Source organism: Mus pahari, chromosome 19 (assembly GCF_900095145.1).
Source record: "Mus pahari chromosome 19, PAHARI_EIJ_v1.1, whole genome shotgun sequence".
NCBI classification, from domain to species: Eukaryota; Metazoa; Chordata; class Mammalia; order Rodentia; family Muridae; genus Mus; species Mus pahari.
In genome coordinates this window covers 1,443,640-1,458,639 of record NC_034608.1, presented here as the reverse complement: position 1 = coordinate 1,458,639, position 15,000 = coordinate 1,443,640, and the positions used below count along the sequence as shown (strand labels likewise).

The following is a 15,000-nucleotide window of genomic DNA, read 5'->3' as shown; positions in this document are numbered from 1 at the left end:
CCATCCTTACCCTGGAAATAAAATGTTCAGGCCTGGAGAGGTGGCTCGGTGGTTCAAAGCACTGGCTGCTGCTCTTCCAGGGGACTTGGGTTCAGCTCCCAGTATCTGCGTGGCGGCTCACAAACATCTGTAATTCCAGTTCCAGAGGAGCCAATGCCTTCTTCTGGCACTTGGCCATACCCGTGTTACACAGGCAGCGGGCAAAGCCCCGTACATACACGTAAGATAAAATGGTTAGAAAGAAAGCGAAGTATCTCAGAGCATGTGCAAAAGAGAGAGCAGTACTTTTAAACTTCAAGACCTTTATTGTTTATTTCGCGTGTGTGAGCACAGAGGTGTGCGCATGGTGCAAGAGTGGGGTTCGGAGGATGATTTACGGGGGTCTCGAACTCAGATCATCAGGCTTGTCATGTGGGTCTCTGCCTGCTTTTTATTTTGCAGAGCATTCAATGTATGGCCTCGGTTGTTTGAGACAAGTATTCCATCTTGAGTCACCCCCCCCCAACCCTCACTGGGGGAGTTGAGTCAAATGCTGAGCCACGCCCCTCACCTCTCCCTGGGGGATTCTTGGCAGGCGTTCCACGGCTGAATCTCATCCCCAGTCCTGTTGTTACTTTTCATTTTGAGGCAGTGTCTCTTAAATTGCCATGGATGGCTTTAGATTCTCTCTAGACCAGGCAGGCCTTGAATTTGCCTCAGACTTCCAAGCAGCTAGGACACCGGGTCCTGCCGGTTTTTACAAGTATGTCAGAACCGGCAAAACAAAATACTCAAACTGTATTTTCCCTGACTGTGGTCTCACACAGATTCGGGGGCTGGGGGGCTGGGGGGCTGGGGGGCGGGGTGGCAGCTGTCATTTTGAACAGCGAATGGTGAGGCAGGGAAGAGAGGCCAGCCTGTTGATGATCTCTATCCGTTTCTATCGACACAGCCGCCCTGTGGTGCCACCTTTGATTCCCCCGAAGATTCCAGAAGGGGAGCGTGTGGATTTTGATGTAAGTGACAGCTGTCCTACCCCAGACGCCGCTGCGGGATTCTTGGCGCCTTGAGCCCATTCTGACAAGTGCCCCTCTATGCTTCCTTCATGAAAACCCTGGGGGTAACCCAGGGTCCCGTGGTTAGCAAGGAATGCTTTGCTGACATCTGCTGGAAGCCATCCCAGCTGGCTGTCAGTCATCACCTGGGGCTGGGGTGGGGCGGGCTCCAGGGCCCTGTCCGACGGCCTCACGGACTCCCTCTTCAGGACATCCACCGGAAGCGCATGGAGAAAGACTTACTGGAGCTGCAGACGCTCATCGACGTGCACTTTGAGCAGCGGAAAAAGGAGGAGGAAGAGCTCATTGCGCTAAAAGACCGCATTGTGAGCCGGAAGGCTGGGTCCTCTGGTTACATCTATCTCCCCTTCCCTCCCTCCATGTAGTGCTTTGGGGTCTCTGGGAGAAACAGCGGGGACACTGGGCGGCTGCACTCCAGTATCTGTTTCCACCAGGAGTGCATTTTGGAGGCTGAGGCAGGAAGATTACCATGAGTTCGAGTCTGTCTCAAAAGGGAAAATTAAATGAAAGAAACTATCCTTATTTCGTTTGTCTACTGGTGGAAGGATAACTTGTGGGAGGGGATAGCCTCCAAGAACCCCCCTCCCCTGCCCCAATCTTCCCCTTAATACCCTTAGGAGAGGCGACGCGCAGAGAGAGCCGAGCAACAGCGCTTCAGAACAGAAAAGGAGCGAGAACGCCAGGCCAAGCTGGCGGTAGGTGTCTGTCCTTCCCTATAGAAGAATCCTTTATTTCCCATGTTTGGTACTCTCTGCGGTTCTCAGAAAGTCCCTGTAATGTCTAGCATAAAGATGTTCCTATCGGGGGCCGGGCATGGTGGCGCACGCCTTTAATCCCGGCACTCGGGAGGCAGAGGCAGGCGGATTTCTGAGTTCAAGGCCAGCCTGGTCTACAGAGTGAGTTCCAGGACAGCCAGGGCTACACAGAGAAACCCTGTCTCGAAAAAAAAACCAAAAACAACAACAACAACAACAAAAACCAAGATGTTCCTATCGGAAGGGTGAACAGTGCATGTAAATGAAAAGTCTACTGCTGGTCTAGCTTCAGGCAGGGCTGGATTAAGAGACTTAAGCCATAGCACAAAGACTGAGCTTTGCTGGGTGTGACGGCCTCAGACCTATGATCCCAGCGCAGAAGAAGCTGAGGCAGGAGGATTTTGTGAATTTGAGGCTAGCCTGAACTACATACCAAGTTAAGGAGTGGGTCTCTCCATGGCTCCAACTTCACTCATGGAGATGCTGAGCCATCAACTACCCAGGCTAGGCTCTTCCTCCGTCGGGTGTGTAGGGTCACGTGGCGTGAACCCCCTTTGTTCTCACAGGAGGAGAAGATGCGGAAGGAGGAGGAGGAGGCGAAGAAGAGAGCGGAGGATGATGCCAAGAAGAAGAAAGTTCTGTCCAACATGGGAGCTCATTTTGGGGGCTACTTGGTCAAGGTGAGTCTGGCCTGTGGAAATCTGTGTCTACAAGGAGGGGAGGGAAACCTGAGGGTGCTGGTCCTGTAAGCCTGGATCTCACTCAGAGCCAGCTGTCACTGTCGATAGCATGTGGCATATAGGTGAGGGAGACACTCTGCTGATTGTCTCTGCCCCTCTTCCGGCCACAATGTTCCTCTGCTGGTGCCTGGGTGTGAAGGAAGAAGATTGGGGCCTATAGGGAGGAGGGAGGAGGCACGGAGCTTGGGTTCCTGAGTCTGAGGAGGGAGGGCTGGAGCCTGGGGCTCTGGGACTAAGGGAGGAAGAGGCTGAGGCTGGACCCCTGGGCTGAGGGAGGAGGACTGAGGCTCAACCCCTGAGTCTGAGGGGGAGGGCTGAGGCTGGACCCCTGGACTGAGGGAGGAGGACTGAGGCTGGACCCCAGAGTCTGAGGGGGGAGGACTGAGGCTGGACCCCAGAGTCTGAGGGGGGAGGGCTGAGGCTGGACCCCTGGACTGAGGGAGGAGGACTGAGGCTGGATCCCCGAGTCTGAGGGGGGAGGACTGAGATGCACTCCTTGCATGTGGTGGAGGCACTGGCTTGATCGAAGGACACTGAGTGGATTTAGCCTCCAGGTTCCATCCCTGGCTTGGGATTCCTCCCCCTCCAGGCAGAACAGAAGCGTGGGAAGCGACAGACTGGTCGGGAGATGAAACTCAGGATCCTGTCTGAGAGGAAAAAACCTTTGAACATCGACTACATGGGGGAGGACCAGCTCCGGTAGGTCCTGGCAGCTCTCACAAGGCTTCCACGGGCGACACTCCGGGTCTGAGTCTTGGTGCTGTGTTACTTCAGGCAATTGGCACTCCTTTTCTGGGCCAAGGTTACTTTCTGTGTTCAAAATGTCACTCACCTGCAAGCTACCGGGTGGCTGTCCTGGCCTGTAGTGTCTGGCATCCACAGTGCCCCCTTCCGCATTTAGGTGGAATTGCATCATTCAGGGAGGAGGTAGGAGGATCAATTCAGGGTCATCCTTTGCTGTATATTGAGTTGGAGGCCAGACTTCTCACACACACACACACACACACACACACACACACACACACACACACACACACACACACACTATGTAAGTAATAAAAACCAAACGGCTTTTACTCTGGGGCTCATAGCCATTACTTCCGGAGACTTCCATTTAGGAACTTTTGAAAACCTTCAGCGGGGAATCTTAGCAAGAGTGTAGCAACTTCACCAATCCCAAAGAGACTTGCTGCGTGGCTTGGGGTAAGTCCTCTCTGGACTCAGAAGGCAGCCTGGATCTCGCTGCATCCTGGTCCTTCTCGGCCTGCCAGGGAGAAGGCCCAGGAGCTGTCAGAATGGATCCACCAGCTGGAATCAGAGAAATTTGACCTGATGGAGAAATTGAAGCAACAGAAATATGAGGTGAGACCTACCTGCCTCTGCTGGGGCCCGGGCTGGGTGAGAGGTGTGGCAGGCTGCCCCGCCTGGGCATCTACCTAGCCTGGTTTCCTGTTCCACAGATCAATGTGCTCTACAACCGCATCAGCCATGCCCAGAAATTGTAAGTGCCACTCCCAACCTCCACATACGGCTCCTTCTGTTCCCTTCCTCTTTCGCTCTCTCCCTCCCTCCCTCTGTCCTTCTGCTGCTTCTGCATACCACTGCCCATTTGGCATCTCCTGTCTGTTTCCTGAGACATCCTATCCGTATCTGTTCTTGTGGGTTTATTTATTGGCTTTTTTGTCTGTTTAATTTGCTTATTATTTCAAGACAAAGTCTTCCTGGAACTCACTGTAGACCAGGCTGGCCTTGAACTCAGATATCCACCTGCCTCTGCCTCCCAAGTGCTGGGATGCTTTTATTTATTTATTTATTTATTTATTTATTTATTTATGGTTTTTTTGAGACAGGGTTTCTCTGTATAGCCCTGGCTGTCCTGGAACTCACTTTGTAGACCAGGCTGGCCTCGAACTCAGAAATCCGCCTGCCTCTGCCTCCTGAGTGCTGGGATTAAAGGCGTGCGCCACCATGCCTGGCAAATTATTTATTTTTAAGTCAAGGTTTCACATAGCCCACACTTACTAGGAAGCTGAGGCTGACCTTGAACTACTGATCCTCTGGATTTAGCCTCAGGAGGGTTGGGATTATTGGCCTGCACTACATACAGTCTTTTGCTTTTCCTTATCAGCTCTTAGGTTTCAGTCTCCTTCCCTGTCTGTATCCCTCCATCTCTTTTCTTTCTGAGTACATATTCTTTTACACCAGTTTTTGCATCATGTTTACATGTGTGTGCATGGACATGTGTATGTGTGTTTGTGTGTGGGTGTATGTGTGTATATGGGTGTATGTGTGTGTTCGGTTTGAGTGTGTGTGTGTCTTTGTGTATGTGTGTGTGTGACTGTATGTGTGTGTATGAGTGGGTGTAAGCGTGTATGTGGGTGTATGTATATGCATGGGTGTGTGCCCACAGAGACCAGGAGTTTGGATCACTGGAGCTAAGTTACAGGCGGTTGCGCACCACACAACGTACGGACTGCGCTCAGAAGTCCTGGTTTCGTCTTCCTTTCCTGTGGTCCCAGAGATAAGGCCCAGATCTTAGGTTTGGCTGCAAGCACCTTTACCTGCTAGCCCATCTCGCTGGCCTCTCTCTCCCTCCTTTTCTCTCGTTGTCCCTCCCTCTCCTGCCAGTTTTCCTCCTCTTTATTTCTTCTTATTAAGACAAGGTCTCCTGTAAGCTGGAGTGACCTAGAACGCCACTGGTATTTGAGGCTACTCTTAAACTCCTGACACTTGCCTGCCTCCACCTTCCAAACCTGGTATATATATGCATATACATATACATATGTATATGTATGTATATGTATGCAGTACTGGGCACTGAGTCAGGGCCTCTTCCATGTTAAGTAAGTACTCTACCACTGAACCACAAGCCAGGCCTCTTACTGGGGTATTACACACACACACTCTTATATAGGCCAGGTTGTCCTCAAACATTTCCTGATCCTCCTGCTTCATCCTCTTCAGGGCTGAGATCACTGGTGTTTCCCACCATGCCCCAGGCTTCCTGCTCAGTCTCTTTCTTGTTCTAGCCTTTTCTGTACTCTTCCAGCCTCCCTGAGCCCTGCTGCATGTCACCACTTCTAGCTAGCCCTTCTTCCACTCTCAAGCCCCTTTCGCATAAATTTGCATGAGTTCTCTGTGAACTAACCCAAGAAAGTCAACTCCCACCAACCACTTACTGGGCATTATCTGAAAGAGCTGCACTCAATGGGGGTCGTAGCTCAGTGGTAGAACCACTACCTAGAATCCCCAGTGAGGGGCTCGGGATGTGGCTCATAGGTAAAGCCCCTGCCTAGAATCCCCCAGTGAGAGGCCTGGTTTGTGGTTCAGTGGTAGAGTACTTACTTAACATGGGAGAGGCCCTGACTCAGTGCCCAGTACTGCAAAAAAGAAATAGCACTGCTGGCCTCTGCTCTTGACTTCCTCTGGGTGAGGGTGGGTGGACTTCCTGAATTTAAAGATGCTGTGTTAAGCTTATCTCAGGCTCAGAACCTCTTCCTGACACCACCACCTTCTCCCGCAGCCGAAAGGGGGCTGGGAAGGGTCGAGTTGGAGGCCGCTGGAAGTGAGACTGCCAGGACATGACCCACTGTGTGGAGCCCAGGAGCCACTGGAGCGTGTCCCATCTGTAACTGAAATAAAGTGTCCCCAGGCATCTGCTTAAGTTCTTCAGGGTTGTTATTATGTGGTGGCTGTGTGGATTGATTGACATCTCCATATTGCCTGGGAGAGCCATCAACTGTCATTAAGGAGATTTCGAGTTCATGGCTGGGAGTACAGCTTGTCTAGAGCTCATGAGACCCTGGGTTAAATCTCCAGTTCTGCTTAAACTAGATACGATGGTGAGTGACAGTAATCCCAACACTGGGGAGGTAGAGAGGAGGTTTGGGGTTTCAAAGTCATTCCTTGGTTACACAGTGAGTTCAATACCATCCTATATGAGATTCCGTCTCAAAAAAATAATGACAATACAGGTGGTAGTGGCATATGCCTTTAATCCCAGCACTCAGGAGACAGACTCAGGCACATCTCATGAGTTTGAGGCCAGCGTGGTCTACAAAGTGAGTTCCAGGGCAGCAAGGGCTACAACAAGAAACCTTGTCTCATCAGACATGCAGACAGACAGACAGACAGGGCTGATAGAGGAATAGATCTATAAGCTGTGATCCTAGGGCCCAGAACACAGCCCAGCAAATGTGTAATCCTGCCAAGCGTTGTGACCTGTGTTGGATTAGATCTCCACGACCCACATGGAGGGAAGAAATAACTCCTGCAAAGTTGCCCTCTGACCTCCACGTGTGTTGTCATACATAAGCACACATGTACAAATGAATATAATAATTAACAAAAGAGATGCGGTTCTGGAGCAGGAGAGATGGCTCCACAGTTAAGAGTTTTGCTGCCCTTCCATTTAGTGTGTTAGTCGGGTGTGCACGAATGCCGTGATCAAACCGGAAGACAGTTTTTGGTCAGTGCTCTCCTTCCTTGTGGGTCCCAAGGATGGAAATACCTGACTTCAGGGGTGTGTGTGTGTGTGTGTGTGTGTGTGTGTGTGTGTGTGGTGTATGGGGTAGGGTTCACGTATCTCATCTCAAAAAAAAAAAAAAAACCCATACAAACCAGGATTATCCTTTTGGATTTATGTTTCCCCGGCCTTGAAGTTTTTATGGCTTATTTCTCTGCATAAATCCAAAAATTATGGAGTGGGTGGGCTGCTTTAGTGCCCCTTAGGAAAAATGTTTGTTTTCCCTATGCAAATTTTGGCAGCTTTCTGTTAGTCTATGGTAGGTCTGTGTTCCTGTTTCAAAATGTTTTTTTATCCTTCTCAAATTGGATTTTTGGGGAAGATAATGTGAAAGATCACATTATTTTTATCAGGTGTTTATTAGGTGTTCTTATCTGGTGGAAGAACTTTCAAACCTAGTGGAACCTCACATTTTAGACTTAGAAAGTCATGCCAGGGGGCAGCTCAGTGGTTAAGAGCACTGGCTGCTCTTCCGGGGGTCATGAGTTCAAATCCCAGCAACCACAGGGTGGCTCACAACCATCCTTAATGAGAAACAAACAAACAAACAAAAACCTATGGGCTGGAGCGAGCAGGCTGGAGCGAGCTGGGCTGGAGCGAAAGGGGGTTGGGGGAGGAAAAAAAAAAACCGAACAACAAAATCATGCCCGGAGAGCATGATACAATCTGAATTATAATTCCTAGTGTCCTTTGCAGCCCCAGGTGGGCTGAAGAAAAGTATATGGTTATTTTGGTCATGTTTGGGGGTCCTCTTTCTGGTATGCTCAGGGAACTATCACCACATGGGCTTTTTCTTGATCTGGAAACTAACTTCTTAGGTACCTTGCATTCTGAGACATATTTGGAAGTCTGGAGCTGAACCCTTTGGAGGCGTGGCCTTGAGACTACATTTCCCAGCTTGCCCTATGTTATCTGATTTCCTTGAACTTTGCACGGGAACTTTATCGCAATGTTAAAAGATGAGTTTGGCGGTGACAGGCTTTAATCTTGTTTGAGAACTCAATTTCCCGTGGGTCCTTGGTTTTCCTGATGCCTTAGGGAGTCCATTCATTCATTCGAAATATTATTTTTTTATTGCCTACTCTCGGGCTCAGTTCTAGTCATTAGGACTAAGAGGGGGCTCAAAGAAAACAAATCGAGTTTACTTATAGCCGATGGGAGAGGGACAGATTCAAAACCAAGACAAGTACGGCCTGGTGGCACTCCTTTAATTCCATCGCTCGAGAGGCAGGAGGAGGTGGAGTTTTGTGAGTTCGAGGCCATCCAGGTCTGCATAGTGAGTTTCAAACCAGGCAGGGCTACATACTGAGACCCTGTCTCAAAACAAAAATACCCCCTACCCCCAAAGAAACAAACTCCTGTAATCCCAGCAATTAGGAGATGGAGACAGGAAGACCAGAACTTCAAGGGCATTATTAGTGAGTTCGAGGGCCATCCTATCTCAAAACAAATCGTAAAAAGTATGCAAATTTTATTTCTCCCTCTCAGGATCCGCTATCCGCTGTCATTTCCCACGCGCCTTGGGGTAGTCGCTTTACAAAGTACACTACATTTCCCAGCATGCCCCAGTAGCCCGTCCGGCCCGCTCAACCCAGATTCCCAGCCCTCCCTAGGGGCATGCCCTCCTTTAGGCAGTTCTCTATTTTGCTTCTTGGTTTCTCGAGAGAGGGTTTCTCTGTGTAGCTCTGGCTGTCCTGGAACTCAGGACCGAGATCAGACCAGGCTGGCCTCGAACTCGCTGCCTCCCAAGGGCTGGGATTGAGGACGTGCCCCTTGACTATTTTCGTTCGACCCCCCCCTTCCAGCTCCGGATTTCTGAACGTGTCTCAGGACACATGGCGAGTCCAGCGAAGACTTCCGCTTGTATAGAACCCATTTCCCAGCACTCCTGGCGGCCTGCCTGCGGCCTCCTTCTCTTAACCCCTCTGCTCAAGTTATGCAAGGCTCCTCACCGGGGAGAAACTCCATTTCCCAGCTCGCCATGCGGGGCTTCTTTTTAGGTCCTCGCCCCCAGCGATAGCTACGCAAGTCTCAGGCGGGGACTCGGTTACCCAGAGGGCTTTGGGTCGGCGCCGTGACGTCAATACACCGAGCGGGGGCTGGGCGCGCTTCTGGGCGGTGCTTGTCGCGCGGCGGTTCCCGGCGGCCCCCGGGGCGGGCGGGCGGGCGGGCGGGTGGCGGCTGTTCGTCGCCCGGCGCTCGCTCGCTCGCTCGCTTAGTGGGCGGGCGGGCGGCGGGCCGGCGCGATGTCCGGCGAGGATGGCCCGGCAGCGGGCCCGGGGGCGGCGGCGGCGGCTGCGGCGGCCCGTGAGCGGCGGCAGGAGCAGCTGCGGCAGTGGGGGGCTCGGGCGGGCGCGGACCCGGGCCCCGGGGAGCGGCGTGCCCGCACGGTCCGCTTCGAGCGCGCCGCTGAGTTCCTGGCGGCCTGCGCGGGCGGCGATCTGGACGAGGCTCGCCTGATGCTGCGCGCAGCGGATCCCGGGTCCGACTCCGGCTCCGGCTCCGGCGCTGCGTCCGACCCCGCCGTCCCTCCGCCTGCCCGTGCCGTGCTCGACTCCACCAACGCCGATGGCATCAGCGCCTTGCACCAGGTCAGCGCCCCCGCCCCGCGTCTTCGCCACTCGGGCATCCTCCCTCCTCGGCCCTGAGCCACCTCCCCTCGACTGTGCCATCGCTGAGGATCTCGCCTGCTCTGTGGCCGCCTCTTCTCTGTCGTTCGTGCTGTCATCTCTCTCCCGTGCATCTTTTGCAGCGTTGCTTACTTCCGTGCCTGTGCTGGCCGGGTTCCTCCTTTCCTGGCTGGTACTTGTTTGACTGTGCTAAAGTCTTTCCTGACCCAGGCCTGAGGTTTTATTCTCCTTCAGTCTGACTTGACCCTCTTTCGCTAGGCCCAGGTCCTTGAGTGTCACTTCTTTGAAGGTCCATCCTGTTTGTGCCTTTCTCTTCTTCCCGTGACTTGTGCTGTCCGTTGCGGCCTCAGGGTGGTCTTTTTTCTTCTAGGCAGTGTACCACGTTGTTTCCTTGAAAAGGCACGTCCTCTGTCGGGTCATCCCTTGCTTTCTTTTCTCCTACCTGCAGTCTCATGTCCTTAATTACATTATCTCTTCATCCACCCCCCCCCCCCCCGGGGATCTTGTCACCTCTTATAGAGGTTTCTCCTCAACTCTCTTTCTCAGTTTACATTGTTTGCTTTCCTGGAAACTTGTAGGCATTCCCTCTTCGAGGAGCTGGACCACTTTTCCTTTTGTTTTGTTGTTGTTTTTCCTTTAGACAAGGTCTTGCTATGTAGCCCAGGCCAGCCTCAAATGCAGGTCCTTATTTATGTCTCTGCCCTTATTTCTGGAATTACATGGCCACTTCACCTATTGTTGGTTCATCTCTTAGACTTTATTTAGGCAATGTCCTTCTTCAAAAGTGTGCCCTCTCTTCTAGATTTCCACCCTGTCACCTCCCAGGATTCTAGAACCTATTCCACTAAAACCCTGGGTATCCAAGACACATTATTATTATTATTATTATTTCCAGTGCTCTATGCCCTAGAGTCATCTTGTGTTGTTGCTTGGGTTCTTCTGGATTCAGGATGCTTTTATTCACAGTTAGGATGACGGAGGACAAGATTAGTTACACAAGAGCCTGCATCCCTGGTCTCAGTGTTGGTCCAATGTCAGTCTTCTGGTGGGCAGCTTCTTTCATGGCAACTCCCATCTCCTGGGTTGTCCTCTCTTCTCCTTGCTAGGATCCTGTAGTTCAGTTACTGGTGGAAGGGAAGCCTGCTGCCTGTGGAGATGAGAAACGGAGGGAGGGTATTTGACAGGTTTAGTTTTCACACATGCAGGCAGAGAATCCATCTGTCCTGGGCTGGGGTGTAGCTGAGGTGGTAGAGCGGGTGCCTAGAGCTCAGGAGACCCGGGGCTTGGAAAGTGGAAGCAAGGTGGGTTGGGGATTCAATGTCAGCTTCAGCAACACAGTGAGTTTGAGGCCATCCTCGGCCACACGACACAAAAACAAAACCAGTCAATCAGTACTGACTTAATATCTGTTTGGCTGTCTGTTCTTTGTCTCTTGTATCTTGAGTGTTCTTTCTCTGGGTCCTTTAGTTTTCTTGTGGAATGGGACCAGTGGTCACCTCTGTCCCTAGAAGCTCTGGTAAGAAGTGTCATGTGGAAGCTCCTTCTTGAGGCCTACACGGACTGCCGGTGTACCCTGGGAATTTGTTCCCAGTGCTGCCTGGGACATTTCCCTTTACATACAGCAGGTCACTACTTCCCTGAGGCCCCTCTCAGGGTCTCAGCATCTTTAAGCAGTGCAGGAGAGCAGTTCAGACTTCCACCACCACCCAAGTCCCTAGCTCCTGAGCTTTCTCTTCCGACTGCATCCCTCTCCTCTGCATCTGCTGGAGGCCACTGGAGCACCTCCTCTGACAGGAACCCGTAACCTCAGGTCTGCCTGTCAGGCAGCCTTCCAGGTGGGACTCTCTTCCCACCGTGGAGATACCTTGCTGAACTCACTCCTCAGGGCTTGGCAGGAGGCTTGGAAGATTGGGAGAGGAGATTCAAGGAGAGCGGTTGGTTTATGGAGCCAGTACGCAGAGGGAGCTGGGGTCTAGAGTCGGGCGAGTGTACTGTCACCACCTCATACTGCCCGGGCTTTAGCAGAGAAAGTTCCCAGAGCTAGTTTTAGTCCCAGGAAAACAAGGACATTTGGTCACTCTGTCTGGTGACTTCTAGTGTCTCCTGATTTCTACACCTGGAGCTGTGTTTTCAGTTTTAAACCCTCCTTGGGGCATCAGCTTCCTGCGGTGATGTTTCTTGAGCCCCCAGCTTCTACCTCACCAAGACAGGGATCGTCTTTTTTTCTTTCTTCCTTTTGTCCAATAATCTGCCTTGTCCAATAATGGCTATGAGCTGGGTCTGTGGTTGGCAGGGCTGGGAGTTAATTGTCCTAGGTTTGAACAGGGGAGAGATTTTGTGCTCACATGGATCTGAGGGAGGAGGGGCAAGTCTAAGAAAAGAGGGTTGACTAGAGTTCTGTGTCTGAGGGAGGAGGAGGTGGGCCTAGATTCTTGGGTCCCTAGTGCCCAGCCTCAGGCATCTTTCGCATGGATGCCGGTGCCCGGCCAGGTCCTTGAAAGGGAAAGGCCCATCTGCCTCCTTGCCCCCCCTCCCATCACCATGACAACAGAGTAGAAATAAACTGAGCCCAGAGTGACGCCCAGAGTTCATCCCGTTCCCAGGGCACGTGTGGCCCCCCTCTTGCAGCCTAAATTTCCATGACTTCATGCTCTTGGCCCTTGTAGCTTCCTTCCCTCTTTCTCCAGATGGTTGAACTTGAAGAAGGGGGTTAATTTTCATGAGGGCCCAGGAGTCGGGACCCAGCCCCCTCTCTCCACTCAGTGGTTCCAGCATCTAGCCAGTGTCATCAGGGATCGTGGCCAGCTTTCTCCTATGGCCCCGAGGACTGCGATAGCTAAAGTGAGGGGTGAGGCCTTCCTCTCCCTAAGTTTTCTGTTCTAAGAGTAAGGAAGCAGGCGTGTAGTGTGGTGTCGGTGTTTGGGGGAAAGATGTTCTGAGGAAACCTGTGCACAGGAAAATTTGAGAAATATGCCCCGGCCCTCAACCTTGTCTCTGGGAGGTGCTGCATATGTATGATATTTTGTGTGTGTGTGTGTGTGTGTGTGTGTGTGTGTGTGTGTGCGCGCGTGTGCGCACGCGTGTGTGCTATGACTGGAACTCAGGGCTAGGTGAGCATTCTGCCACTACCCACGCTGGGGTGTGTCTGCTCAAGGTGCCCTGTCTTTTGGGAGACCATGCCTGGGTTCTGGGGCTCCTCCATCTCAAGAATATGTTCAGCAATCACATGCAGGGATGGCAGCCCCACACGTACCATGGCCTCTCTTTCATCCTGACTTCTGGAACCTGCTCTTGTCTCCATGAACTCTTCATGCTCAGGTGACTCAAACATGGAGCAACTAGGCTATTTTAAGCAGCTGGTGTCTGGAGGCCCCTGGGACTTACATCGAAGGCCATCAGCCTTGCTTTCCATACCCCTCGCTGGCCCTGGGTCTCTGGGTCTGCCTTTGTAGAAAAGTTTCCTCGTTGGGCCTCTGGCTGGGTGAGATGAGAGCTGATGGGCTTGTTCCCATCCTTAGGCCTGCATAGATGAGAACCTGGAAGTCGTTCGCTTCCTGGTGGAGCAGGGTGCTACTGTGAACCAGGCAGACAACGAGGGCTGGACGCCTCTGCATGTGGCTGCCTCCTGTGGGTACCTAGACATTGCCAGGTGAGGCAAGGGTTAAAGGGCAGGGCTTGGGTTAGGTGTTGAGTCCAGGCCTGGCAGCTCTGACCTTTCATTGCCCCTAGGTACCTCCTGAGCCATGGCGCCAACATCGCTGCTGTCAACAGTGACGGGGACCTGCCTTTGGACCTGGCTGAGTCGGATGCCATGGAGGGGCTGCTGAAGGCAGAGATCACCCGCCGAGGTGGGCCTATGGGATTAAGAGCTTTGGAATTTGGGAGTCTGGACTCAAAGGTCCTGCCCATTTCCTTGGACTCAGGCTCTCTTTATGCTTCTGTTTCTTCCCCAGTAAAATGGGAGTGGAGGTACCAGGGTTACCAAGGGTCTGGTGAGACACTACCAGAGATAAAATAAGAGTACTAGCTGCTATGAGTGTGTCTGTTATTTCAGCCCCAAGGAACTGAGGGATTGAGGTACTGTGAGTAAATGTGTTAGGAGGGACTGGGACATATGGTGCATTCTGTCCTGAGCTCCCAAGAACCATTGTGTCCTGGTTTCTTTCAGTGAATCTCCATATCTGATCCTGTCCGTTTCCCTGCATGAGGTGCTTGTGTTCTCAACAGCAAGTTCTTTTTTTTTTCTTTTTTTGGTTTATTTGAGACAGGGTTTCTCTGTGTAGCCCTGGCTGTCCTGGAACTCACTCTGAACAGCAGGTTCTTAAAGAGGCTTGAGATTCCTATTTGCTGGCTTGAAAAGCCAGTGTCCAGTGTCCAGGTCAGGTGTGGTGCTGCCTGTGATCCCAGCCTTGGGTAATAGTCGTGCTCCCCTGTGTAGTAAGTTCAAGGCCAGTCTGGGCTACGTGAGATCCTATCAGCACACAAACAAATCAGCATCCAGAGCCAGTTGGATTGCAGCTGGGTGGATCTCAGCTCTTCAGTGCAGGGCCTGGAAGGAAAGGAATTGGGAAGCAGACTAGGTTGGGGGTGCTGTGGAGCTTAGCGGGCTCTCCACGAACAAAAGATGCCCTTGTAACCTGGATTCAGTTCTACACTGGGGAGTGTCCAGTTAGGAGGTAAGAGGGGAGAGAGGACAAACAGATCATGGAGGGTGTAGTCTTGGCTTCCCAGTTCTTGCATGTTACCACCCAAGGTGGGAAGACATGGGTTTAACATGTTGCCATATTGAGTTTCAGATGGCTGAGTTACTTGGGGATGCTTGGTAGCTAGTTGGTACCAAGAGATGGAGGTCAGAGGTTAGAAGCCTTACTGGATCATAGTGGAGCAGCAGTCACAGTGGAGCAGCAGTCATAGTGGAGCAGCAGTCACAGTGGAGCAGCAGTAGCAGTGGAGTAGCCGTCACAGTGGAGCAGCAGTTGGAGCAGCAGTCACAGAGGAGCAGCAGTCACAGTGGAGTAGCAGTAGCAGTGGAGCAGCAGTAGCAGTGGAGTAGCAGTCACAGTGGAACAGCAGTCACAGTGGAGCAGCAGTCATAGTGGAGCAGCAGTAGCAGTGGAGTAGCAGTAGCAGTGGAGCAGTAGTCACAGTGGAGCAGCAGTCATAGTGGAGCAGCAGTCACTGTGGAGCAGCAGTCATAGTGGAGTAGCAGTCATAGTGGAACAGCAGTCGCAGTGGAGTAGCAGTAGCAGTGGAGCAGCAGTCATAGTGGAGCAGCAGTCACAGTGGAGCAGCAGT

The 15,000-nt window shown here is 52.1% G+C and overlaps 2 protein-coding genes across 9 annotated transcripts in view; both read left to right on the top strand.

The window, feature by feature from the left end:
• The window catches only part of Tnnt1 (troponin T1, slow skeletal type), a 10,812-nt gene extending 4,598 nt beyond the window's left edge, over window positions 1-6,214 (top strand). For all 6 annotated transcript variants that reach the window (XM_021218732.2, XM_021218731.2, XM_029532172.1 and 3 more), the window contains exons 7-14: window positions 932-995; window positions 1,244-1,360; window positions 1,673-1,750; window positions 2,377-2,490; window positions 3,140-3,249; window positions 3,822-3,912; window positions 4,011-4,051; window positions 6,074-6,214. In XM_021218732.2, the coding sequence (XP_021074391.1) occupies window positions 932-995; window positions 1,244-1,360; window positions 1,673-1,750; window positions 2,377-2,490; window positions 3,140-3,249; window positions 3,822-3,912; window positions 4,011-4,051; window positions 6,074-6,119 (661 nt within the window). In that variant the 3' untranslated portion in view covers window positions 6,120-6,214. The remainder of the gene's footprint in view (window positions 1-931; window positions 996-1,243; window positions 1,361-1,672; window positions 1,751-2,376; window positions 2,491-3,139; window positions 3,250-3,821; window positions 3,913-4,010; window positions 4,052-6,073) is intronic.
• A 3,005-nt stretch (window positions 6,215-9,219) lies between these two features.
• Ppp1r12c (protein phosphatase 1 regulatory subunit 12C) overlaps window positions 9,220-15,000 on the top strand; it is a 21,867-nt gene continuing 16,086 nt past the window's right edge. For 2 of the 3 annotated variants that reach the window (XM_029531970.1, XM_021218858.2), the window contains exons 1-3: window positions 9,248-9,666; window positions 13,224-13,354; window positions 13,435-13,553. In XM_029531970.1, coding sequence (XP_029387830.1) covers window positions 9,322-9,666; window positions 13,224-13,354; window positions 13,435-13,553 — 595 coding nt within the window. In that variant the 5' untranslated portion in view covers window positions 9,248-9,321. Of the gene's footprint in view, window positions 9,667-13,223; window positions 13,355-13,434; window positions 13,554-15,000 lie in introns of all 3 variants that reach the window. The other variant, XM_021218859.1, reaches the window with a different exon arrangement.